We start from the raw sequence: 26,914 nt of genomic DNA, 5'->3' as shown, positions 1-26,914 counted from the left end.
GAGAGATTAGAAATATTAAATACTAAAGAAGACTATAATAGCCGGCAGCTACTACTAGTAAGGATAGGAGATTATAACTAGTCTAGGCTATAGCCGGCCGCTACCGCCAGCGAGGGTAAAGGGGGGGGGGTGAGGGGTTTAGGGGGTTAGGGGGTTAGTTATATATAAATCGCTTATAAAGCCTACTATATAGATTATATAGAATACTATAATTCTCGCTAAGATAGGGGGGGGGGGAAATAGTATTCTTTATATATATTATCTGATAGAGACCTAAATCATTATGAGACCCTCTACCTCTACTTTCCTACTGCTTAGTCCTAGATAAAGGAAGCTCGCTTAAAGATAAATTCCTTTTAAGATAGTAGAGTATTATATAGTATATAGAGGAAAGTAGGGAGGGGATCGGCGCTAGGCTAGGGGGGGGATTAAGGGCGATAGAGATAGAGATATATATCTCTATAGATATAGTCTATATATAATAATTAAATATAATCCTCTAGTAGAGACTAAATTATCTAAGGCGGATTATTTATAGATTAAACTCAGAGTATATAAAATCTAGCAGCGTCTAGGCCTTTTAGGGATCTTAGTAAAGCTATTCCGATCGATATCGTCGGCGGTACACCTAGTATTAGTAGCCGACGGGGGCGATCCCGATAGATACTATAGGGTTGGCGGCCGCCCCGGGAGATAGATAAGGCGGTCCGACGGACGGTTCGAGAGGGCGGACGGCGAAGAGCACGATAGGAATAGTCCGGTAGCGAACAAAGGCGTAGTCGTCGCGGGAGGGACGGAGGCAGTCGCCTCGACGGGGGTAATAGCGGGTACGGCGGGGGCGGCGGCGGGGGGGGGGGGGCGGGCACCGTATGTATAGGGATCTGTTAAGGTCATATGTAGGAAGATCAAATTGATGCCCTAATAGTAGTTTTCATTACAAACTTCAAGTACATTGTGGAATGCTTCCTTCCATCGCCTTTTGTTTTGTTAAATTAAATCGAAGTCTCGATTCAAGCCCCCTGAACAGAATACTGATGAAAACCAGAAACGAAATCGCAGCCCCAGCGCTCTATTATAACATGTTGTAAGTAATGTAAAAACAAGCGAACAATCTCAGTAATTGAAAATCATCAAAGATGGGTTCAGCAAAATTGGTACCAACATATGCATTAATACCGCAATGGCCATCGGTACCACAGCTGTCATAAGTGTGATTTCCCATCCCTTTGGCGCAAAGCACCCAAGGTAGATCATTCCACCTATCAATGGAAACATCACCGCATACATCCATTTGAATGTTTTGAATATCTTCGGAACCTCCCTAAAAAAGTTCGAATTGGATTTTTCCTTTGCTGTGGCACTCCATTGCATGTTGATGCTGAACATATGAGCCAGGATCGCAAGCGAGAGGTGAAAGGAGAGCCCTCCGAAGAAAACGAGCATCATGGGTGCCCATTTGAAATTCTCTAATAGCGCCGACAGGAAACTTCTTTCTCCAAGACGAGAGCGAATAATTGCAAGACTAAGGTTTCCGAAAAGGATGAAGACGACATAGATCGAGAGGAGAACTACAAATTTGTTAGTCGGAGATAGAATTAGCATCAGAATGAATCTTACTTTTCCACGACTCCATGTAGTATTTATCCAAGTACCCATTGAACCATCCAACCAGGAAGTAATTCAAGACAGTCAAGGGGAAGCCGGACGCCATTGCGTAGTCTAGACCTTTGTTTAGTAATTGCGCTTATCTGCCAAAAGGAATGAGCGTACATGATGTAACATATCCAAGGATTGTAATCTTTGAAGAGAGCTGGAGAGAGGACCCGAGGAAAGACCTGAACAGGGGAGTAAAAGGACTTTTCCAAAGCCAGGTGTGAATATGATTGAAGACCAATTCATTGCACCCATATGCATACCTAGGTCTCATTATTATAGGACATTCCCGAGGTTGTCTCGCGGGGGGGAAAAACCTACTTTTGCCACCGCATCAATTCATCGTATATCGTCAACGATACTCCCTCTTTGAACTCGTCACCATGATAGCTCGCTAGTCGGATAATATTACCAGCAATCTGCAAGCGCAGAGCGAGGTCAAAGTCCTCCGAGACATGACTCTCAGACCAGTAGGCAGTATATCCATCATCTGGACAACCAACTGCTTGGACAGCTGAGGACAGTCAGAGAATAATACAGCACAAAGAGCCATGAGGAGGCCTACCTTGCCATCGGAGGAATGCGTTATGCCCAACGAAGGGTGCGACTTCGCCACTACCGACGGATATGCGAATTGCCGTATAGACGAGGTTCGTGAAAAAAGTGATGCCGTTTTCAAAGTAATCCCGGGATACTTGCATGACCCCCGTTGAGTGTTGAATGATGGCAACTTCTGGGCTCAGAAACATCTCTGCGGCGCCTTGAAGGAGGCAATCGACGGGCTAGAAGGTCGGTCAGTAAATGGAACACAAGGAATGGGGAATGGGTAAATGGAACACAAGGAATGGGCAATGGCACACGAACCACTCGAGTGTCCGAATCAACTAGAAGAATATGCTCCCCGAGGCGAATATTACCGCCCGCCTTGACTCTGCTATCTGTTTCAAGAACATGTAACAGAGCGAGCTGGTAACAAGTCTCTTCCTCAACCAGATCAATGAATTCCGATTTCTCCAAAGAGGGAGAGAGCATTTCGAGCAGTTCATCCTCCACCTTGTTTGCAATGTTTAATGCAAAATTCATGTTGGAAGCCTTTTTGAATTTCCCCTTGCGGACATAACCACACTCGCTATTGTTTCTTGGCCGAGCAACCCAACCGATATTGTTGTCATAGTAGAAGTTAGCCCGTATCTGCTGTTGCTCTGGAGTCATATAGGCAAAGCCGTCGTCATTCACAAAAATAGTTGCACTGCCTATGCACTCGGACTGTTAGCAATGTGGTTGTAAAACGATAAATTGATGGTCATTGCACACCTCCGTGAGACTCGTAATGTGACATTGCCGCCTTCAAGCTCTTGATCGTGGGAAGAATGGTGTCATTCAAGGACTCAGTGTATACCGGCATTTGAATCGTAATATGCTGCGGCTTAAATCCTTGCGCATATGCTGACGCCAGGTCAGGAGGCCGAGCAGAAAAATATCTGGTGTTTGTTTTGAGTGTTTTGGTAGGTCCCACAACCTGAAATAGATTGCCAAAAATGACCATAGCAAAAAATAAGCTCACGATCATTATGATGGGCAACGTCACAAAAAGAGCTGCGCGGATGTAGTTGCCATCCGTAAGAATTTCATAGATGACGCTCGAGACCCCAAAACCTAGTTCTAATATGATGATGAGACACATACCAAGTCCGACATAGATTGAGCTTGTGAGCGCCAGAGGTCGATCCAATGAGTCAATCAATTTACCAGACTCGGGATCTGAAGTGGCTATTTCATTCGACGTTATTTTGGCAACGTCGCTTTTAAGCTCATCGGTAATCCGGAGCGAAGTTGCCATTGGTAAGGAGACTATAGATTGCGCTGCCGTTCGAATGGGAGTCCGACTGGTCAAAAGCGAAGTCCGATTGGTCAAAAACGAAGTCCGGTTGCTCAAAAGCGATGTCGGACGACGATATATCTAATGGTTTGAAATAAGCATACATACGAAACTGCTATATAGCGTTTCCAAGAACTTACTAGCGCCAATAGCTTCTCCTCCACGGCAGCAGCCTGGATGAGAATGCTCTCAAATTGGTCATGCCATACTAAGAGCACACCTTCTTGATGAATAAGTGCGGCGTACTGGAATTTCTTGACTCCGTTTGCGGTATCTCTCACGATGCTTGCCAATGATGGGATTACCTGCAATTGTTCCCGGCTGGGTAAAAGAACCTCCCGTTGGCCTGGTTGTAGCGACTCGATGATAACTCTGGTCGTTTCCGTCGACATAGTGAAGGCAACCGGTACATTCATCCTCTGAACTGCCGCGTGCAATACCGGGGATATTTGCTTAGGCTCAGAAATATACTTGTTGCGATCCGCGCGGATAAGGACGCCACTGAGAGAAGTCGGTTTCTCTGATGCAGAGAGCCATTGATTCAAAGTCAATTTTGTATGAAGATATTTGGCAACCTGCAAGAAAACCTCAGCTCACGAAGCGCGTTAATAGACAGTCACCGCTTAGCACGCACCACTCGATACTTGGACGTATGATCGATGTTCGTCGTGGTTAGGCGTTTTTGATACCCAGGCTCATGGGGGGATGAGGTCTCCGATTCTTGAGGAGATGGCGCCTCTGGGCGAAATGATATGGTGAAGTTATCAGTGCTGGAAGATTCACTCTGCATCGCACTGGACGAAGCAGAGTGTTTGGTGAATTTGCGGAAGATATCCAGCGGCATGATTTGATGTAGTTCAATGTCTATAACGGGTGTACAACGGAGTGTAAGAAAGAAAACTGAGAGATTGCAGTTCTCTGTCCCGCAGGAATCGCGCACTACAGCCGGCTTACTCGTGCGTAGACCGAGTGGATTGATGGGAGAGTTGGTTGATGGTTGATTAAGTTGCCCCAGGACGTGTCACACGTACAACTGGTCGGCAAGATCGATCAGTTGCGCGCACGGATATCATCCAGCCTCATTTACTCTGTCTTTGAGCGATACTGAAAAGTGTAATGGCTGGGCACTCTATATTGTGTGGGTCAGGCACCGCTAGGTTTCGTTATCTTAACAAGGGTCCATTGGATCTGGAAGCTCAGTTTTTAGAGGTATTTTTAGAAAGGCTACTGTAATACGCCAGGCGTTGGTGCGCTAGTAAGACACACAGGAGACCCCTGGACTCCACAGGGGCAACCTTAAGGAAACCATACTGGCTCCGAGCGTGGTGGCCACGCGAAAAGTACATGCGCTAATGTATCCTCTGCATGGTTGACTGCTTCCCCGGGCTAGTCGTATAATATTCTACCGTGAACCCTGCTCAGTTAGGACTTAGGCGGGCCCGACTGGATAGTCGACTCGGTATTATCAATCCTCTCAAGTACATGCTCCGTGGTTACCGTGTCCAAATACCTAGATCTCTTCATTGACCGCCCTGCATTACTGTACACACCGCCTTCCCATTTTACCATACGACTAAAAACGTTCGTATACATGCACATACATACATGCACTCGAAACAGCTTCAGAGGCATGTGATCTATATTGATAAAATACTTCAATTTCTCGGAGACTTGTGTGTAATTAGGAATTTCTGCTCTCTTTTTCTTTCGTAAAAGAAAGCAGAAAAATGAGCTATGGGCAGATGTATTAAGGTCTAAATAACAATACCACACACCCCCAGTTCATGTACAAAACATACAAAACATACGCGAACCAAGTAGTTTACCGAAGTTCAAAATTTGTCTTGACCTCGCAACTCCGTGCAGCTACTGCTCTTGCATTAGTTTTTCAGCTTATGACCTTTCCAATGGTCCTCACCGACAGTATTTTTTTAGAGGTCTATCACGTTGCTAGAGACAACATGGCCATATCTGCCGATTGGAGCAGATAACCCACAACAACCGCTCCGCCAGCCAAAATTCAACATATGATTGACCCACATCCTCACTATTATGTAATCTCATCAATTAACTAACGTAACTAATTCCCGGCCGATCTGGACACCCAAAACACCATAGTAAATGCGATATTTTACGACTTGATTTTTCAACACTCAAGGCTAAGAATTAGGTCTAAATTCATCCTAGCACCAAATACGTTTCTCGGAATATATTTATCAGGTTAATAAGAATTTTAAGGCTTTACACTATAGACATATATATCGGCGTCACTAGATCAAAGCGTATTTTTGGTAACACAAGTAAATAATAATTTTCTATATACCTTACTTTATACTATACTATTTCTAATGCTAAGAAATACTATACTATAAACAATCGAATAAAACTAACTTCTCGTTGTTGATATACTATAGCCTAAGAAATTGCATTTTGTATGATGTTTTGGGGTGTCCAGGACGGCTGGGTGTCCAGATCGGCCGGGAATTACGTTACAGGCAGCGACAAATTACAGCACAATGTAGAGCGTCCACTACAACATAGCGCGATTAACAGCAGCGGATGGGCATTGAATTGTGGACCCAGCAGCTTTGATAGCACGGACCGGTTTTGCTGATTTGTGATGGTGGAATAGAGAATTCTTGCTGCCTGGAGGCTGGGCACAATCGTGGCTCCTCTAGCGTTGGATTAGCGTTTGGATTACAGAGTTCCAGTCACGCATAGGATTTCGTTGGGTAGCGCCACCTGTAAGCATTGAATGGTCTAATGCAGGGACAGTGTACTAATGGTCTACATAGTCCACTGTTGTTATTTCTAGCTATCTTGATAAACAAGTAGAACTTGACAAATAAACCCAAGGGCATAATTTAGCGATGGATGGGCCTGGGCTTGTAACTTGTATAAACGCTATGACTTCAAACTTGTCTAACTATCGCACCCAGTATCCGTGTCCCCACCCATCTATATTAGGAATATTGGATGTCGTGGCAAAAGCCAAATGCAAGGGCCAGGGTTGTATAATGTAATTGACGACTCGACGAGTCAAAAAACTACGGATCCGATCTCAGCCAGGCCCACTAATAAGCCCCAACATTGTTGACCGACCTGGAAATCCAGTTTTCCATCCTTGTTCCACAAAAAACCAAATCATAGCTTAGCTTCTAGATACTCAAGAGCTTTGACTACAGACGAATAATACGCGATACGCTCCAGATAGTTGTCCCCGTGACTAACGACTATACGAAGACTAGTGTAGTAGGAGAACCTCTGACGGGTATTTGGGAGATCGTTGATATGGTGGGCAGTACTAGAGTCCTTGGGTATTTTGGCCTTGGCCGATCTTATGGTTGTTAGTGTTTGTTTCGTCTCGGCTTTTGTTTGGTTTGTCTGAACGGGAGTGGGTTTGATATGCTTTATGAGGGGGAGGGAGGAAGTAGAGGATCCATCCATCGACGTTCATTTTTCCAACAACGCTCGCTCAGATCTGCTCGTTCTTGCTCTTTCTTTTCATTCTTTTATTACACTCCATGACTTGATACCTCTTGCACGTTTCTCTTCTTGGTGCGCTCTAAGGAGTGCTAGTCTTACAGAGAGCAGAGATCCTATGGCGACGGAGCGGTCTTCAGAGCCAGATCGTCTACTGCACCTGTTGTCCGTATCTCCTTGGATCGTGCTGTTAAGTAGAGCGCTGCGCTCCGGTGGGTGGTTGTTTCCCTCAGTGTTTCTTCTATCTAGTGGCCACCTACCCCTTGTGTCTCGACCTGTATGTATCGCCCAGCAGCGCATCCCCCCGTTTACTAGTTAATTAATTGCGCAATCAATCAATCCCTCTCAATGCAACCAGGCTGGACTGATCCTGAGAGCTGTTCTGGTCCGGCCCACAACCATCCGAGCAGTAGCAACATAAAGGTTCGTCTTAGTCTTTCCTACAACCGTGAATGCACTATGTTTCCTAGGCTCGGAATCTGAGAGCGAATTTGCTCCGTATCATGATGACGATTGACACTGTCCTATCTACCAGTTTGAGATATTCTTCCATGTATAACAGAGATACCAAGACAACAGTAATAAATCTAGCCGCAAGATCCTTCCTGCCACATTTTGACGGACTGGACTATCATTCCCCGCTGATTCTTGTCGGTTGGCCATGTTGGCAGCCATTCATTTGAGCCTAAACCATCTGATTAGTCATATTATGTGGCCCGGGCAGTGAGCCCGGTGTGATATTCCCGTGGAAGCACCCCGGCGTCTTAAGGTAGACTCACTGCGGTAGAAATCGAAGGCTGCGTTTCCTGCATCGGACCAGGGTTTGTTTCCTGAATGAAGGGCCATGAGCTATCGCTACAAACGCGGGTAGAAGAAGATGGCATGCAAGAACTCCAAGTCGTTACTTACCGATTCCATCTTCAAAATAGCCATTAGTGCCGCCGACTGCAACATCCAAAATGAGATAGAACTCTTGGTCAAAGGGAGTGTTAGGTCGGCCATTCTGAGACCACGGATCTGAGAGAAGAGTCCCATTGCTTGATGTGGCAGGGAAGACACCCTGTTGCCACATGGTGGTGCCTTTTTTAAATTCGATCGTCATGACGCGATAGAGCGGATCGTCAACATAGGTATAGAGGTAAGAGTCGGACCATACCATTCCTGGAGTAGGATGGTTGTTAATATATTCTTAGTCTTAGCTTATGCTTTGTTCATACCAAATATGTGGAAATCTCTCGTAAAATCCGTCCGGCGTAGACTTTTCCCTTGTGTCGATCGCCAGCACGCATCGGTCAAGGGAGTTGGCCCTGGCGCGAAAAGGGTAACCATGAGTATTTATTCCACGTAGCATGGATAGCACAGTGTTGATAGACTTATCACACTCACCCCAGTGAAGAGAGCTAGATATGGTATTTCTTCCCCCTATGGGATAACTGTCATTGTTTCCTCGGCTCTCGGCAATGTCGATTTCGCCCGAAGCAGGCCATCCGCCGTAAATATCCTGGACCGGTAGCATCCCTGGGTGAAGTCAGCTCCAAACAACGATGGAAGTCTGATTGAAATTCATGAACCACACACAGATAGCTGGCCAGAGCCAATCCCCCTCTGGCATCATTGCAACAACTTCCACACGCCCATAGCGAATCCCCTTTTTGCCTCTGGTGTTTAATCGTGCAGATCGCACCGGGGGAATCACTATGCCGAGTGTCTCGTTGGAGTGAACTGAGCACTCTGTAATAGTAGTACCGGTGCAAGACCCGTTACCTCCGGCCTTGGTTAGATTTAAAGTATATCCGTTGAATATCTCAGCATTTGTAATAGGTGTTGTCTCGTTCGTCAATGTTGGCACAAGGTGTAATCCTTGCGAATCGACGAACACATTTTCAGCATCTGTCGTTGTCCACTCGAAGGAGCCTGTTCCAAACCCATTGACCTGGAAGAATGATGAGGTTGCGACCGCTCAAGAGGAATTAGCAAATGGGTAAGACCTACCTGCACTTCAAGGTTCCATGAGCTTTTGTCCAGAGATAAGAAAGAGTCATCCAGAATGAGACAATACTAGATAGAGAGGGCCTCTAGTGAACACCACTGATCATAATGCGTAGGAGGTTGATGCGAAGAATTACTGTACCTGATCCCTTGGGATATCCTTCGCCGCTCGGAAATTAATGTATGCGCTCACAAGAAGGCCAAGGGCAATGAACCCCCAGATAATATAGTTGCCAATTCGGGTTCTTTTCAATCGCTCATCATGCACCCATGGCTTCTCGTATTCGGCCGTCAATTTGTAACTCTCAAACCTGCGTTTTGTTCCGGGCTGAGCGCTGGCCGAATCCCTTGAATGGTGCGTGTAGGAACGGAATGATTGTCGAGCGCTATCAGAGAAGGCATTATGGACCTCGAAGGGGGATTTCCCGTCCATTGATGCGAACTGAGAGTCTCGCGAATGGAACTTTAGTAGAACAGCAAATATACCACCAGATAATAATAAGCTGCTGAGAGGGAGAGTTTGGGACCTGAACTTTCAAATAGCCGCGACGCACAGTTCGCCGTGTTCCAGGAACACGGATGCCAGCGACTTGGGGGGATACCAACCAGCCTACGAACCGCCCAAGCGTAGTACAAGTCAAGCCTGTGCAAAGCGATGGCCCAAATACACAAGTATCAGATTGTGCACATGAATAATAGCACGTACGCATGATCTTTGCAGGCAAGGGCTACCATGGACTCAGAAAACAATCTAGCCAACTCGGTATCTATGGGTTTCTTTCAGTAACAATTACAAAACTATAAACATTGTTATGATACAGTAACGTCGGATGACTTGGAGACATGGTACGCCGTAGATACACCAACCTTACCGCGGTCAGTGCCTTCTAGATATAGTGAATCAACCTCACTGGCATTGTGATATCCTTCAGAGTCAGAGGTTGAGGGTCTGGCAACTAGCTCTAATCAATTGCTCATGCTATTGATGCTATCATTGAGCACAATCAGTGAGAATCGGTGAATGTAGCTTGACGATGTATATGCTTGACTGGCATAATTACAAAACCAAGGGCCTTGGTTGTAAAAAAAAAGCTTTACATACCATTACAGCAAGAATCAAACTCTGGCTTTGTTTGTGCTTCTTAACTTCTCAATGGAACAAATGATGGAAATGTCAAAGATGTACAAGGCGCAGTGGACTGAAACTAGTGTACGCCTTCCATAACCTCATCACAATCTCACAGTCTCATACAAATGTAAAGATAGGACCATCTAACTAGCCCAGTATTAAGATAGCGCCAAATCCCAAGTAAAATAACCACTAGACCAAAAATACACTATAGGTAATATTCTTAGTCTATACCATTATGTATTACTCCGATACCTAGGATTAGCTTTAGGCAATCAGTGGTCTGATATCATAGTACTATATTATCTCGTTCCGCGCTAAGCTTTACGCCTTTTTACGCTAAGCTTTATACCATATCTATCCGTACTGGAGCCAAGATACACCATTTCTTACTGGAAATCCAACTCATCACATGCATGAGATATGCCCAATTAACACAGACCCCGCTCCGCCACGTCGCTTGGCGCTAGCAAACCTTCCATCAAGCATCTAGGATTATGTGCGTAGCTGCAGCAGGTCACTGTGCTAGGTTTATTGGACATTGTATATCGAATTATCATTTAGGAAAGCGGGTCCCCGCTGGCTTACTATTCTGTAGTAATATACGGTAATTTCCGATCAGCTACCCAAGGATAGCTCCAGGATGCATCACTTGATGACCGGCTCTCGACCGAATTGGCGCAACATAAGGGTGAGAATGTGGCATTTTTTAACGAGCTGATGTCACAATGAAAATCGGGCATTTTTGACGAGCTAAACGGGCTTGATCTGACCGTTGATAACTTGATCCTCTACGATATCCCCTGGGGTACAAATCTCCCGGTTGAAACGTCTTTGCCTCCCTATCTTTCTCAGGGTAATGCGAACGACAGCATGCCTTTCGGAAGCCTCAAAACCCGTCTCAATTTCCGCAATGGAACACCGAGTACCAGTACACCGGGAAGTTCACATGGAGAGTCTCTGGCCGGTAGGGAGTCACAATTTTCGAGTGGGCCGGGTTCGGTGACTTCTGGTGATGCTACCTCCGGTTCTTTCCCCGTCACACACATCGACGATTCGTTGAGATATCGAGCGGTTGGTCCTTGTTTGCCCCCAAAAAATACAATGGTCAATGGTCAACATACTGATATATATCGTGGGTGGCAGGTTATTCAACATCTCTATGCAAAATTGACAGCGAACCAATGGCTGCCATCGTCCGCCGAACAGCATGGTCGGTGCTCAGGACTGCTGCTGCGGAAATCGCGGGATACGTACATCTGCGAGCCAGAGACAGTCAGCTTAGAACTTCTTGAAGCCGTCCGGAAGTTGAACGTCGATGTGGCGTTCACTATGTCAACAGAGACTACAAACGTCATCCTTAATGCACTGCAGCCACAGCAGACAGAGCTGAGCTTGCCAAATGGAGAGCTGGTTCAAATAATACCTTCATTGGGAGATATCGCATCCTCATGTCATGCAGTGAAGAAGTTCCAGTATGCAGCATTGATCACAGAGGAGCGTCTGCTCTTGGTCTGGCATGATGAGGTCGACAAAATCCTCCACCATACAGCCGCAGTAGAAGAGAAGCTGCTCTCTCTTGTACGAAATTTCTTTTGACTCCACAATTGCATTTCAAGAAACATTTTACTAACAACAATTCGTACCCTTAGATCTGGGGCACGGCTAAGCCACTCTTCATCTCACCAACTGATGCCTACACCATGACTCCCTCCACTGCCTCCATTTCCATGCCATATCTGTCCAGCAATGCCAAAGAAGCCATACCGACGGTAAACGCTGTAGATGCTACATTTGATGAGGAAGCTGGAGACAGGAGCGAGTCGTTAGATCGTCCTCTGGCACTGATTAGTGCAGTGTACGTGGGCATTGCTCTCGGGTTGATAGTATTCTTGTTGCTAGGGGTGGGAATCTCGAAAATCTTCTATGAGATACTCATGGATGGCAATTACATCCGCTTAGCCTTACTCTCGACAATTCCGGTGTTCCTTTTGTTCGGCATATTCTTCATGATCGTCGTCTTCGGCAATATCTTTCAGGTATTTGGACCTACCAAGAATATTGCAACCAACACTCGATACCATTCAGCCATCAAGCCCAACCTCTCGACTGCATATTCCCGTGGCTTCGTTCCACCTCGCATCACGATTCAGATGCCTGTTTATACCGAATCGCTGCAGGCTGTTATTATACCAACAGTCACCAGCCTGACAGCTGCTATATCGCATTATGAGTCACATGGTGGTAGGTGCCCTCATAGAAAATGTGATAGAGTGATAATGGCATTAACAGTGAATAGGAAGCGCGAATATCTTCATCAATGATGATGGATTTGCTTACATGAATGAGGGCCAGCAACGTGAACGCATGAATTTCTACCAAGACAATAACATTGCATGGGTAGCCCGGCCGAAGAATAATAGTGAGTGCGGGTATGTTCGCAAAGGGAAATTCAAGAAAGCGTCGAACATGAACTTCGCTCTCAACGTCTCCACCAAGGTCGAAAGACAAATGCTTAGTATGATTTCCGAGAACGAAGTAGATGGCAAGGCAGTATTCATCAACACCGCAGAGGAGGCTCAGTACTACCAGCAAGCTCTTGCTGAGGTACTTGCGTCAGACAGTCGGATCAAGGGAGCTGGAGATATTCGCATTGGCGAGTACATCCTCATCGTGGACTCGGATACAAAAGTGGTAAGCAGCATCCTGTCTGGAATTGAGGTAAGCCAACAATAGACTAATTTGTTCTCTTCGTCAAGCCGGTTGACTGTTTGCTTTATGGGGCGGCAGAGATGTTTCTTAGTCCAGAAGTTGCTATCGTCCAACATTCTACTGGCGTGATGCAGGTGTCCTGGGACTACTTTGAGAACGGAATAACTTTCTTTACCAACCTCATTTACAGCTCCATCAGATTTGCTGTGGGTAGTGGTGAGACGGCACCTTTTGTCGGACACAATGCATTTCTCCGTTGGAAAGGTACAAAAGATGTTATAATGCTCTCAAGTTTGATCAACTGATACTAACGATGTAGCAATACAATCCGTTGGCCGGCCCGATGAGGGATATGTCGCCTACTGGTCCGAAAGTCATGTGTCTGAAGACTTTGATGTCGCCCTGCGCCTACAGATTAAAGGAAGTATCATTCGACTGGCAAGCTATCATGGGGAGGAATTCAAAGAAGGTGTCTCACTTACAATCTACGACGAGTTGGCGCGTTGGGAGAAGTAAGTCCCACTGCCTGTCCGAGAGATAGCCTTGTTGTCGAATTAACTAATTGGTTTGGAAATTATAGATACGCTTACGGCTGTAACGAGCTCGTGTTTAATCCGATATATATCTGGCTGTGGAGGGGACCGTTTACCAAGCTCTTCATGACGTTCATGTGGAGTAATCTACAGTTGTCCTCCAAGATCACAATTCTTGGTTACATCTCATCCTGTATGCCTGCTCTTTGACAATATTATTGGACTCCAAAGACTGACTGCGATTCGGGCAGATTACGCATTAGCCTCGGCATTTTCCATGACACTGTTGAATTATTTCCTCGTCGGTTGGTTCAACGGATTCTTGGATAAATACTACATGGACTCGTGGAAGGGTAGGTGTCATCGAAAGAACTACCCAGAGCAAATAGATGCACTGCTAACAAGCCGGTAGTCTTCCTCAGTCTTGTCATTGTGTTCTCCTTACTTGGTAATGTCTGCCTTGCTATAATGCGGTACCGCCTCGGCCAAAAAACGTTTTGGAGCGCACTGTTTGAGAACTTCAAGTGGCTGCCTCTCATGGCGGTCTTTTTCGGCGGCCTATCGTTCCATCTCAGTGTGGCTATTCTGTCTCACATGTTCCAGGTCAATGTATCGTGGGGTGCCACCAGCAAGGAGAAGGAAGAATCGAACTTCTTCAAAGAGGTGCCAAAAATCATCAAGAGTTTCAAGTGGATGTATGCCATAATGATTCCGGTCGTCGGAAGCATGATCTATCTTGGGTGCTTTGCCCCGGATGGCTGGAGGATCTCCGGCGTCATCTGCACTGTTCCTATGGCCATTACACTGTCGTGCCACCTCATGATGCCCCTGTTGTTGAATCCTTCCCTGGTGGTGTTCAACTACTAGCCTTCTCGGTGATATTTGGTACTCGAGTCCCGATTCAAATTGTGTATCCTTCCGTATTTTTTGTTTTTGGATTTTCAACACGGCGCTCATTGCTCAACCCCATCACGTAGAGATTAATTTTCATGTAGGTATTTCATGGGTGCCTAAGGGGGAGGGACTTCAGCTAGCTCGGGAAAATCGCTATCAGGCTAGATATTAGACTTTCCAATGTCATGACACATCCGTGAGCGAACGGCGCACGCCAGGTTCCCAACAATTGCGACAATCTTAGCATGAATTATCTCACTTTACCTGTCTTCATTCCACTCAGCTCTTGGCATTTTGATTACCCGTATTCAGTTTATTCAGGGAAAAATGTGCAGGTCTAGAGAAACTCATTTACTACATTCATTGTATTACAGGAATGGTGGGTGGTAAATACATACAGTCTAGTATTGTAGGATCTATCCCGCCTTGGAAATATCTTACCTCGATCATAGATGTCTACGTATATGGAGCACGGAGTATACCCTGCGTTTGTCCTGTCAAACTCAAAATCAGAGATCTTAGAACTGGAGAACATAATCTTGTTGTAGACAGTTGGCGCTCTCACGAACATTTGGTTATCCAAGGACGCAGTTTTGGTATGGTGATAACGAATTTGACCGGCAGAATGTTATATAATTTCAGCGGAGGTACCTATCCATGGATGCTGAAACGTCTAGGGTTTTCTTGTATCTTTGAAATATTACATTATACGGAGTAATGGTTCAAACCCCGAACATGCGATCCATATCATAGAGAGATATATCTGACTATCGGTGGTTGGAGCTTTCACCTGCAGTACCCTGCACCGACGAGGCTAAGATAACCCGCATTATTTTCATCTGGACTTGGCTGTGATAGTATCTTTGAATCGGCCACTCCGTCGTGTTATGCATATACTTTGTACCTAACCTACATTGCAAGGGGTCCGCCTCACTTTGCCAGGGCTACACTAGATAGCAAATGTAACCTTCTAAAAAGAGAAAAAGGAAAATACACTTAGAAGGTATTAAGATAGAATAGGGCCAAATCCTAGGTAAAATAACCACTAGACTAAAAATATACTATAGATAATATTCTTAGTCTATACCGTTATTTATTACTCCGATATATTCCCCTGGGATATACTAAATCTATAAGTATTCCTAATAAAGTATATCCTAGCTATCTCTCGGTCTTATATACTCATTATTTAATCTAGGTTACTTCCTATTCTAACGGAAGGCCGTACTCTATTTTAGCTCCAGCTAGGATTAAACCCGTAACTCTCTAGATATTCTCAAGTTTTATCACAAACCGCTATCGGGCTTATAACTATTAACATAAAATAGGGCTGGATCCCAGGTAAAATAGCTACTAGACCAAAAATACACTATAGGTAACATTCTTAGTCTATACCGTCATTTATTGCTCCGACAGAAGGTATCTATGTCTTTCCCTAGTAAGGCTGCCTGGCGGTCACCACAGCAGCACACCCAGGAGTGTGAAGGGGCGAAGTAGAACATGGTCAATTGGACTAAGCCAGCATGCTGTTTACAACGATCTTGGGGGAAGGAGAAAGCTTTTTGGGCGATTGTACGTTCTTGAGAGTAGGCCAACGAGTGCTGATAAAGGTGGGTGCTCCGGTCATGATTCAGCCGTGACCATAACTGGGCTCGGGCCCGTTACAAGGAGCGCCTCACCGATCTCGTCAAGTACCTTTTGTATTACAATGTTATATGAAAGATACGTATCATTTCGTCTAGATATTAGTAGTATAAGAGATGAGTTTATCTTTTCATTAGCATATAACTCCTAAGGAGTAAAGACACAGATAACTAGGATCTCAAGCAGCCATGCAGGAACCCTGAAAAGCCAAGTGTTGCTTATCTTTGTGGGTCTTGAGCACGGACTCTGACAGCTACCCCCAACGCTATCCCCAAATCTACCCCCAACGATGGCGCATAGACACTTGGTTTCTCATTTATTTACAATTGTCGTTCATCCTAGGGTAAAACTGCCGAGGATGAGATGGGTCCAGACCCCACGCTCTAGTCGTCCATCGGACCTCACCGCGCCGTACCTTACTTTGCATCTTGTCGCTTCGAAGTAGGACCAAGGACGCCTCCTTTGGTCGATGCCCAGGTTTTTCTTCGCTCGTGTCATCCGCGTTCACTCTACTTTGCTGCCTCCTCTTCCGACTTGCCGCCGAAGAGAACTAAGTCAATCCGCCATGGAGAAACAACACGCGGAAATTCGGGATCCTTGTCTCAGTCCGCATGATTCTTTACCCATTGGCTCAAGTAGCTCACAGAGCATTGCTTCGGCAGGGAAATCAAGAAGCTACCGTTTTCAGAGTCATTTGCTTGACGGCGAGTATGAGAGACCCTGGATCAATGACTCGAAACTCCGCCGGACTCTCTTGGGGAACTACATCATTTGGGGATTTGTCGGGTTATCGCTCCTTCTCAGTGCCTATTATAATTATGCAGAGACAAAAAAAGTCCCGAAATACCAAGTATGTATCAGCGAAGAGCCAAGGCACCCCAAAATATTCACCTCACTATCTAGTACTGTCTGCTTCTTGACGACCAGTTCAGTGCGGTGGACACCAGCGTGTGGAATTACGAGGTTCAGGTAAGTCCTCAAATAGCTAGCATTGTCACAGGCACTATGCTAAGCGGCGCGCGTCCTAGCTCAATGGCTTCGGGACCGGTGAATTTGACTGGACTACGACAGCGAACAGCAATGCTTTCGTAGATGCAGAGGGCCTACACATCATACCAACCTTGACAGATGAGACTACCCCAATCACCAACGCCGAGATCTTTAATGGATACACATTAAACCTGACCAAGGCCGGTGGTGATGGAACATGCACAGGCACAACAAGCGCAGAATGCTCTATCCGCTCGAACCAGACGCAGAATTTAGTGATACCTCCAGTTCAATCAGCACGCCTCAATACCAAGGGCAAGAAAAGCATTCGCTACGGTCGTGTTGAAGTCGTTGCAAAGCTACCCCGAGGAGATTGGCTCTGGCCGGCGATTTGTGTGTGCAGCCGCGGTAGTAGATTTTCCCGCTGTCGGCGACGCTAATATCCATTATCAGGGATGATGCCAGTTACTGACACTTACGGGCCATGGCCTGCAAGCGGCGAGATTGATATCATGGAGAGCCGAGGCAACGGGATCAGCTATCCTAAAGGAGGCAGAAACGTCATGTCGAGCACTCTACACTGGGGTATGTCTTCGATTTTGATCAGCTTGGCACATAGAGGTGACTAAAAAGCCTGTTCATCATAGGACCGACATCAATCCTTGACGCTTTTTGGCGAACCACGGGCGGCAGACCGATGCAGAGAGGCGACTATAGCGACGCATTCCATACCTTCGGTGCGTGGTGTAACTACCGTGTCAGATCGTGGCTAATGAGATTTGTGTGAACCGGTTAGGCCTGGTGTGGAGCGAGAATCAGATTTACACCTATGTTGACAATCCACTTTCCCAAGTGATGGTGGTTGACTTTCCCAAATCCAGTACCATGTGGCAGAGAGGTCATTTCAGTGGTGACACGGTAAACTCAACCATTTTGCTTGATCCATGGGCGCAGTCCGGGAGGCCGAATGCTCCGTTCGATCAGCCTTTCTACTTAATTCTTAATGTCGCCGTCGGTGGCACGAATGGGTACTTCGAAGATACAGTCGGAGACAAACCATGGAGCGATGCAGGTCCTGCTGCGTCCGAGTTCTATAAAAGTAAGAAAACAGCCTAGACTGAGAAAGCACCACCCACCAGTCTTCTAGGATTCATGATTGACAGCTTAGCAGGTGTCGACAAATGGTTACCTACCTGGCCCTCAGGCAGCGAGATTGCGCAGCGGGGGATGACAATCAAGTCTGTCAAAATGTGGCAGCAAGGACCCTGTAGCTAAAGTGAGAGATGTGGGTAAACTTTTATTTTGAGGCTTCAAACTCTTTGGCTGGCATGATTGAGCTCAAGCATTGTACCAACCCATCCGCAGACTCATTCTGAATTGATAGAAACACAAGCATTTCCTCTCTGTCAGAAAACCGTTTGGAATCATGGGATCAATTACCTTATGCTAGTTCATCTGTCCACTCGAAGAACGAGCCATGCCCAGTCTGGAGTTAAAAATCCTTATAGGGCAAATTAGATGGTGATACCTGCCTTGAACCTCACTAACACTCCAGCCGTCCACCATATTTGCTCACAGGGTACCGGACGGATCACCTATAGTGCTGTAGTGAGTGCGTAGTATCGGACGGGGCCTATAATCGTTGTATGGGGAGTAGCGAAGCCTTTGGGGGACGCCGTTCTAAGGTAAAACGTGTATCTGGGTCATTTCTGCTTTCGCTCTACAGCAGCTTAACTCGGTGTTTCTATAGGCTGGAGAGCGAACTTAACTGGATTCTGGAGCGCAACTGTAGACAAATCTTGCAAATCAACTCACAAGTACTGCAGAGATCCCATTAAGATTGCGAGGTTCATGATCTCATGTCGGGAAGTTCAGATAACTTTGCGAAATAGATATGGGCTGAGAAACCTGCGTTAGTTGGGGCTGACAAGATCCACCATTCGCGATAAGACCCCTCCTATTTTAGAAAAGGCCTATTATAAGTTATTATTATTATTGGGTAATAGAAAAGTCGCATTCCTGAAGATCATAAAGTACTCTTCCATTCAGAAGTCATTCCAACCCCTCAATCGCCGACTAGATACCCCTAGGGTAGATCGGGATACAGATCGATGCATCGTTCGGTGGAACTCACCACCTCTCTTCTCTTATGTTCAGGATCTTTGAATCCGTCGAGAAGCTGAAAATTTCAACTCATATGATTAGGCTACGCAAGTGGTCATTATCGAGTGATCAGACGGAACGGTGTGAAGGCAAGTAATTTTTAGCGAGAAAGAAGGCAGTTTCTTCGAGATTGACTTTGGGCTACATAGGTAGTGGCTGCTTATGGAGCTCATGAGTTAGGCAGAACGTTAGACCCAGCAATGTTGTTTTGGCTCTACCTACCTAAAAAAGACTAATCAGATTATTAGGGCAGCAAGGCTTACCGTACGATACATGTCCCTATTGAGTTTGAGCTTGGGCCCACGATCTAGATCCCGGCCCAGCCCGCCCTACTGTAATTGCCAGGCAATATATAAACAGAGCCATTGGTCACAAGTCTTAGTCCCCTCACAGAGACCCTGCATCGAGTTTGATTGTTGACCTTAGGATTTTCTCCTTGCTATCGCTCTCAAAGAACCATGAGGTACTTGGTCGCGTGGATTACCCTGGCCTACCTGCCGTGGCTAGTGGCCTCGCTCGCATCCACTGATTCCATCCAGGATGCGGTATGTATAAGCTTTCATACCAAGAAAAGACAAACAATGGCACGGCTCTGATCGCATAATCTTCTAGGACCCCCCGCAATCGGGTTACTTGCCCAATCATAACATGGATCCGGCCATCGTCGCGTCTTCCAGCTTCGGTATTCTCTGGACCTACAATTCACCCAACCATGTAGAGACCTGGTATGCAAAGGCCTTGACCTTTACACCCTCCGGCTCGACAGAGCAGTTGGTTATTACCGCGTCAAACATGAATATCGTTCGGGTCATGGATGGCAAGAACGGCACCATCATTGCTCAACGCCAGTTAACACCGCCATTCCTCCAGTCTGATATTGGCTGTTATGATATCCCCAACTTTATCGGCATCACTGGCACTCCCATCATCGACCCAAATACCGAGATAATGTGAGCCCTTTTCTCCTTCTCCCAAGCATCAAGAAATAATATGTGAGGCTGACCAGCATTACAGGTATCTGTTCGCCAAGGGCTACAAAAATGGTGAGCGGCGTCGTCGAATGAGGCGTAAGGATGCTCCGTTGGTTGCTAATTCAGCGATTTACAGGTGATTCTTCTGGCGGTGTCTTGAATGGTAAGTGACTGAATCACCAAAAAAGCGAAGACTGTCATATTCATGGCCATTGCTACAGCACGTTACTATTTCCACGCCTTGCACCTACCTGATTTGACCGAAGTCTCTGGCTTCCCGGTCATGATCGACGGCCATTATGCTGATAACGATCACACGCGATATTTCCTGGGAGGCACGGCTTTGCAGCGACCATCCTTGACGTCGCTCAATGGTGTCGTCATTGGTGGATTTGGTGGGGTATGTAACTATTTCTTGAGTCAAGAGTCAAACCCCAATTCTGACGGCAACATATCGAAGCACTGTGATCTTTTCAACTACACTGGAATGCTCGTTTCCGTCAGCAAAACTCCTGGTATCGGGGTCATCAGGTATGGCCCGTATTCTCAGCAACAAGCCCGTCATAAACAGGTACTGATCCTGATTAAAGTATTTACGCCATGGAGGCGGCCCCTGGGGCTCCTGTTCCCCAGCCACTAAACTATACCGTCCAACAAGGTGGAAAGGCCGGAATCTGGCAGAGTGGGATGGGTCTAGCAACGGATGTCTCGCGCATCTTCATTGTGACTGGGTACCTCCTTTCACCCACATGCGTCGAGCGTGGGCTCGGTGCTACCATTACATGATGTTGGGCTAACCCTCTTGGCAGAAATGGACAGGGTCATCAGAATGACAACTTCCCCGCTAGTTCCCATTCAGCCCTCTCCACACTGGACGAAGTTGTTGCTGATTTTGCTATTTCTTCATCTGGCTCATTCTCACTAGGAGGCTACTTTGAACCGTACGAGTACATTTCTATGGACGCAGCAGGTATGTCCACGCATTAAGGTCTCCCTTATGCGCACATTATTACTCTATTTTGACCAATCCTTTAATCTAGATCTGGATCTCGGCTCTGGAGGAACCTGTCTCCTGGATGGTTCCGTTTTCTACGGAACCGGCGTCAGCCGGATTGCCGTGGTCGTCGGCAAAAATGCGAAAGTTTATGTCTTGAATGCGAACAATCTCGGCGGATACATGCAGGGACCTGGCGGCACGGATGATGTCCTTCAGACCATTGTTACCACCAATTCTGTCTTTGGTGGCTCTGGAAGCTACCCGCTCGAAGGGGGTTACTTCTACTTCACACCAATTGGTGACGGAACCTACGCCTTCAAGTTTGGTACGGATGCGAATGGCGTGCCCTTCTTCACCCAGGCCGGCAAGACACTGGTACAATCGGCTGGTCGAGTTGGAGTTGGTCAGCCTACAATCACTTCATACAACGGCCAACAGGGCACCGCCATTGTGAGTGTCTCCTTCCGGGTTGAAGATTCAAATGCGAGTCATCTCTACTTTGGGTATTTGACTAACTAGGCGGACTCTGTACAGCTCTGGGTGACTGATGTGGACAACGGCCTTCGCGCTTTCTATGCAGTCCCAGCGTCCAACGGCACGCTAGTGCAAATCCCTATTCCACCAACTGGAGGTATCCAAAAGTACCAGCGGCCTGCTTTTGGTGATAGCCGCGTTTACGTCATGGGTGGCAACAGTATCACTTGTCTCGGAGCTCCTGTCAACCTTCCTCTGCGTTGCTCTAGCTCGGTGGACTTTGGATCCTTGGGCATTGGGCAAACTGAGACACTCACAGTCAATTGCACCGCACTGATAGCCATTACTCAGATCAACGGCTGCAATGTCAATAATCCTTACTTCGAATGTAGCAATGCCAGCATGCCCAGTGGCAGCCTGGCTGCCGGGCAAAGCTTCTCTTTCCCTGTCACTTGGAACCTGACAAACACATCGATCCAAAACGCCCAGGACGTCAGTTACGGTACAGTCATCCCCGGTGCCATTACTGGAGCGTTGACTCTAGCTACCACGAACCGGATTGTTGGATATGCAACCTCAGTTCCCCTCTCGCTCACCGGTCGGATTGTCAGTTCCAATCCCTTCTTACACAGCACGCCGTCAGAGATTGACATGGGAGGCCTGGTTCTCTATCCCACCGGTACCAGCAGTCTCGCATCCTCCGTTATTATGGGAAATATTGGCAGCTCTACCCTGACCTTTACTGGTTTCGCCTGGCAAGACGCTTCCACCAATGCCACGGATACAGCCTACCATAACCTTACACTGTCTGGTTCGAATTCTGTGATTGGGATCGCTTTTACTTCCTCGGCCTTCCCGGTGGTCGGCCAAACTCTGGATGTGGGTTCTAGTTTGACTGTTCCCTTGACCTTCGAGACGGCAGTTGTTGGGAAGTACGCAAGCTTGCTAACTCTGTGGTCTGACGGCGGCTCCAACACCATCCTGATCTCTGCCACTGCCGCTAATCCTCCTGTAGCCAATATCTCTGTCTCAACCAGTGATGGAGGCTGGGACTATAGCGTGCCAGTTGCGGTTCACTTCGGTGGCATCATCGCCAACACAACAGTGCAAAAGGAGATCCGTGTCTGCAACCAAGGGGGATCAGTCTTGACTATCTCGAGATCTAAAGTAATGATTAACCCTCTCTTCCAATTCCCTTTCTTGCAAGCCTGCTTCCCCTTCGGAGTCACTGACTGAATATGCTAGCCTCCTGTTGGTGGGGAACTCACCGCTGTGGCCCCGACCACTGACCTGGCTGAGGGTTCAACGATCCCCGTCGGAAGCTGTGCGTTTGGTCGAATTGCTGTCTATGCTGCGGCGGAACAGCCCAACCACCCATCCCAGTACCTCAACGCCAGCTGGAGTTTGAACACCGATGGTTTAGATGCGTTGAATCCGACTCAGCCTTTCGGCGTGCGTGACATTGTCACGGACGTCACACTCACCACCGAGCAAATCGGCCCCCTTCTCCCCAACGGTACCGCACTGTACCAATGGGTGGGCTGTTTCCAGGGTCGGTACTGAGTGTTATCCATTAAGTCTCTTTTGATAGTTAACGTTGCTACAGACACCCATCTAGGGCGGAATCTGCAGACCATGGTGAATAATTCTACCATGGAAGCGACCAATGACAACGAACAGTGCCAGGCGCTGTGCATGTCCCAGGGATTCGCGTTAGCTGGCACCGAATACCAGATTGAGTGCTGGTGTGGAAATTCTATCGCCTACCGCCAAAGCCTCAGCGACGAATCTGCTGGGTACTGTAACTACCAGTGGTAAGTTATTGTTCCTTTGTTTGCATACATAGCATCTGCTCACATATTTCTGTAGCCCTGGAAACAAATCTGAAGGTCAATCTGCAAATTTCCCCATTGTTCTGCTTATTCTGATTTCTAATTAGCCTGCGGTGGTTGGGGAGGTTATATTTCCATCTATGCCGATATAAAGAGGTTTAATATTGCCAGCTTCTTGGCTGGGGCTTCCGTATCCGCGTCTTCGACTACTTCTAGCTCACCTGTCTCTTCATCAACTCCCTCCTCAACTCCATCCTCGACTCCCTCCTCGACTCCCTCCTCGATTCCCTCCTCGACTCCCTCCTCCACTCCCTCCTCGACTCCCTCCTCGACTCCCTCCTCGACTCCGTCCTCGACTCCCTCCTCGACTCCCTCCTCGAATCCTTCGTCAACTCCGTTGACTTCTTCGTCAGCTTCCACCCCAGGTACGTTAAAGAAAAATCTTCTTTTGCGCATGCTCCTTTTGGTTTACCAATTTTTGAACCCACCCCCTTAGGCGCTGCGACAGTTTCCCAATCGGCAACCTCTACCACTTCCATGTCTCCCTTGAACTCCAAAGAACCAAACATTGTTTCCTACGGAGCATACAACTGGACATATATTGGCTGTTACAACGACCTGCTTAACAACAATCAACGTGTCCTATCAGGGGCTTCATTCGCATATAATGGAATGACTCTGGAGACCTGCGCTATGAATTGTTCTACCGGCACCTACGATGCTAAACCCTTCAACTTTTTCGGCACTGAGTATGGTCGGGAGGTAAATCCGCATTCTTTCCAAATTAATCGTTTTTATTCAGCTAACATCTTGTAGTGCTACTGTGGTTACACTTGTAAGGAATTTCCCTTTCAGCGTTTTCGATATGCTCTAAATCTGACGTCCTTGAAGTGAATACGAGTCTAGTTGCCGTCGAGTCAGACTGCTCCGCGACTTGTAGTGGCAATGCTCATGAACTTTGCGGTGCCGGTGCCCGCCTGAGCGTCTACAACAACACTCAATTCAACCCTCCGCCCCCGAAGCCTGTGCATGTATCCAGTGCTGGTGGATTTAACTGGGTCGATTGCTACGTCGACAACGCCGCTCGTGTCCTTCTAGGCGCCTCGTACAGCTCCAATAACATGACTGTTGAGAATTGCGCCTCATTCTGCAACGTCCAATCTTGGCAGATGATGGGCATTGAATATGCGTCGCAATGCTTCTGTGGCAACGTGACTAACTCGGCGGGGTCTCCTGCATCGACAACTGATTGCAATATGCTGTGTAGTGGGAATAAGGTAAGCTCATCAATAGCTCTGTATATTATCGCCCCCGAACTATTCAATTGCTAACTGAAAACGATCCCAGTTTGAGTACTGCGGTGCTGGATGGCGTTTAGACTTTTACGCCAAGCCTGGTGCAGGTCTTCCAGCTAACATCACAACAATATCAAGCTCCAGTATCGCAACCGCGACATAATAGTTCGGTTCACTAGCAACATGGGCGGCGGTGGTGGTGTCATCGCTTAGTGGAACTAGTGTCCTATGACTTCGAATGGGACGGGTCAGAATCGCTGCTTCCATTTTATTCACTATTCATAGTAAGCTGTCTCTTGCGTAAAAGCCCTGCCATGACCCATAGCAGCTTTTGCCCTCTCTTGCAACCAGGACCAGCAGTCAACCTTGATTTGCCTTCGCCAATGTTAATTCACGCTCCCTTAATTTCTATGACGCTTTCGTATGTGATTCGCCTCTTCTCGCCCTGGCTTACTCGCAAGAATTCACTCTTCTATGCGACCTTAAATTTCTTAGTTTTTCTGGTCCCCAGGTCGGCCTACTTGTTATCGCTCGCTTTGCTTTCGTCTGCGCTTCTCTACTTTCTATGTCCCAACGACTGTAGTATGCCGCCGTTAAATTCTAAACTTCAAGTAACTTGGTCTAAAACTTTGGCCGAACTGAAAATCAACCAGCTTTCGAGGCAAGGGATGAAAATGGCTAATTATTAGCTAGGGGCTGCTGTAACACAGGAGCCGCTATAGAATCATTAAACGGATCACAGTGAACCCATCGTTCCAACCACAGCATTCAAGGGCCTAGTACGGTCTGCGTCTCCCCTCTACTGATCCTTGATGTCAAACTCATATTGAAGATCCATGTTGGCGCGAGCATGGCAGTTGGTCAGTCAGGTCGGGTTATGGATCGGGACCGAGTTCAATTGTGATTTGCAGCGCTGAAATAGCCATCAGCAGCCCATTTGTAGCAAAGCAGGTGGTAGGTGAGGACTGTGAAGCGATGGTTTGAGCCAGGCACGATGGCCTCAGTTTCTCCCAATGGAGGGTTTTATCGGGCCTCTCTACCCTAGTAGCCAGGAAAATCTGCCGCATCGTAATTCTCTGCCCCACCCGTCCCTGGTGGTGCATGTCCCTTGAGCTGTGTAACGATGTAGACTGTGACGATCCAGAAACGGAAGGATCGCGTGTTGTTGATTAGTATGGAAGGTGTTTAGGATGTTTGAGAAGAGAGGGCACACAAAACCCCCCATCTCACTTAGGATCTTCCTTTCCCCAGCTTTGCATCCTTCGTTAGAATACACAGTTTCTCTTGAGCTTTTTGGCACGTAACAAGTTGCAGCCCTCCGAATGCTGGGTTCCGAGTCCCGACCATGGAGGCTTAAGCCTCTCTCCAAGCAAATCTCTGTCCCTCGGCCAGTTTGTGTTCCACCCATTTGTCATGGTTGCTCAATTGGTGATCCACGCTATACATTCTCGGTTTCACAGAAGATCCGTACGTAGGATGCCTGGGTTTCGCAAAGCCCGCAAAGCTGTCCGCGAAAGTTCGCTCTGATTTCTCGGTCGAGTCGATCTCGACCGGGATTCTTTAGGGGCATAGGCGGTAAACATGGTATTCGTACCACTCTTCGGCTAATAGTTGTTCTATGCCCACGTAAAGCAAGGCCCGAGATCTGGACAGACTAATTGCAGATAATAGCCAGCGTAGGGCTAAATAATCTACTGGATAGTATCGTAGACCAGAGGTCCTGCGTATACTATATATAAATTTATTAGAACCAAGAAGCAGATCGCCGGCCTTGGGGAAGGGAAAGGGTAGATAGACACTAACCCGCTATAGCTATATCCCTATATTAGTTCTAAATATACTACATAACTTCTTTCCCTATATCGGCCGATCCTTTATAATAGCAGATATACTTACCCATTTTGAAAGAGCGCTAGGGGTTACTATCTAATACAGCTTATGAGTAGTAAATACTAATCTATAAAATCTAGATATAATTAAAGCTGTACTAGCTAAATAGAAGTTAATAGTCGGGGCCCTTACACTAAATCCTTCCTTATTAAGTTAAAATATCTGTCAGAACTGGTACACTAGCCACTACAGATAGTCTACAAGAGGAATGTTAGTATACTACTTAGGTTGAATATCTAAGGAACCTAGGCTCGGCTAGGCTAGACTGTGGGATATCCTCTCTATCAGATATTAGGTCTAATACTATATCTATAAATTAAGGATAATAGATATTATTTTAATACTATATCTTTAATAAGGATATCCATAGATATCTATACTAGTAT

General features: G+C 46.8%; 5 protein-coding genes across 5 annotated transcripts; 3 read left to right on the top strand and 2 right to left on the bottom strand.

The window, feature by feature from the left end:
- Positions 1–666: 666 nt before the first annotated feature.
- N7482_010043 (glycosyltransferase family 2 protein) lies at positions 667–4,376 on the bottom strand (the record flags this gene model as incomplete). The annotated part of the gene is made up of 10 exons (XM_056692167.1): positions 667–918; positions 1,177–1,568; positions 1,618–1,719; positions 1,771–1,916; positions 1,975–2,167; positions 2,219–2,435; positions 2,518–2,906; positions 2,968–3,613; positions 3,673–4,107; positions 4,167–4,376. 10 exons carry the CDS (start codon positions 4,374–4,376, stop codon positions 667–669), a joined length of 2,982 nt encoding a protein of 993 aa, XP_056539873.1.
- A 3,226-nt stretch (positions 4,377–7,602) lies between these two features.
- N7482_010042 (uncharacterized protein) lies at positions 7,603–9,437 on the bottom strand (the record flags this gene model as incomplete). Its single annotated transcript, XM_056692166.1, has 5 exons — positions 7,603–7,709; positions 7,925–8,176; positions 8,402–8,533; positions 8,594–8,948; positions 9,147–9,437. 5 exons carry the CDS (start codon positions 9,435–9,437, stop codon positions 7,603–7,605), a joined length of 1,137 nt encoding a protein of 378 aa, XP_056539872.1.
- A 1,800-nt stretch (positions 9,438–11,237) lies between these two features.
- On the top strand, positions 11,238–14,245 carry N7482_010041 (glycosyltransferase family 2 protein; the record flags this gene model as incomplete). The annotated part of the gene is made up of 8 exons (XM_056692165.1): positions 11,238–11,714; positions 11,786–12,377; positions 12,433–12,827; positions 12,893–13,109; positions 13,165–13,357; positions 13,426–13,571; positions 13,630–13,731; positions 13,791–14,245. The coding sequence occupies 8 exons, from the start codon at positions 11,238–11,240 to the stop codon at positions 14,243–14,245; spliced, it is 2,577 nt and encodes an 858-aa protein (XP_056539871.1).
- Positions 14,246–16,481: 2,236 nt separating this feature from the next.
- On the top strand, positions 16,482–18,181 carry N7482_010040 (beta-1-3-glucan-binding protein precursor; the record flags this gene model as incomplete). The annotated part of the gene is made up of 7 exons (XM_056692164.1): positions 16,482–16,766; positions 16,820–16,885; positions 16,945–17,299; positions 17,360–17,491; positions 17,554–17,643; positions 17,703–18,005; positions 18,078–18,181. 7 exons carry the CDS (start codon positions 16,482–16,484, stop codon positions 18,179–18,181), a joined length of 1,335 nt encoding a protein of 444 aa, XP_056539870.1.
- Positions 18,182–19,527: 1,346 nt separating this feature from the next.
- On the top strand, positions 19,528–24,801 carry N7482_010039 (WSC domain-containing protein; the record flags this gene model as incomplete). The annotated part of the gene is made up of 17 exons (XM_056692163.1): positions 19,528–19,614; positions 19,682–20,019; positions 20,084–20,112; positions 20,177–20,203; positions 20,262–20,440; positions 20,501–20,571; positions 20,631–20,771; positions 20,850–21,010; positions 21,081–21,487; positions 21,572–22,678; positions 22,757–23,063; positions 23,118–23,325; positions 23,381–23,423; positions 23,560–24,105; positions 24,160–24,178; positions 24,235–24,620; positions 24,691–24,801. 17 exons carry the CDS (start codon positions 19,528–19,530, stop codon positions 24,799–24,801), a joined length of 4,167 nt encoding a protein of 1,388 aa, XP_056539869.1.
- Between the last annotated feature and the right edge of the window lie 2,113 nt (positions 24,802–26,914).

This window comes from Penicillium canariense (assembly GCF_028826845.1).
Source record: "Penicillium canariense strain IBT 26290 chromosome Unknown utg000007l_segment0_segment0, whole genome shotgun sequence".
NCBI lineage: Eukaryota > Fungi > Ascomycota > Eurotiomycetes > Eurotiales > Aspergillaceae > Penicillium > Penicillium canariense.
This window is presented reverse-complemented; position numbering and strand designations above follow the sequence as displayed.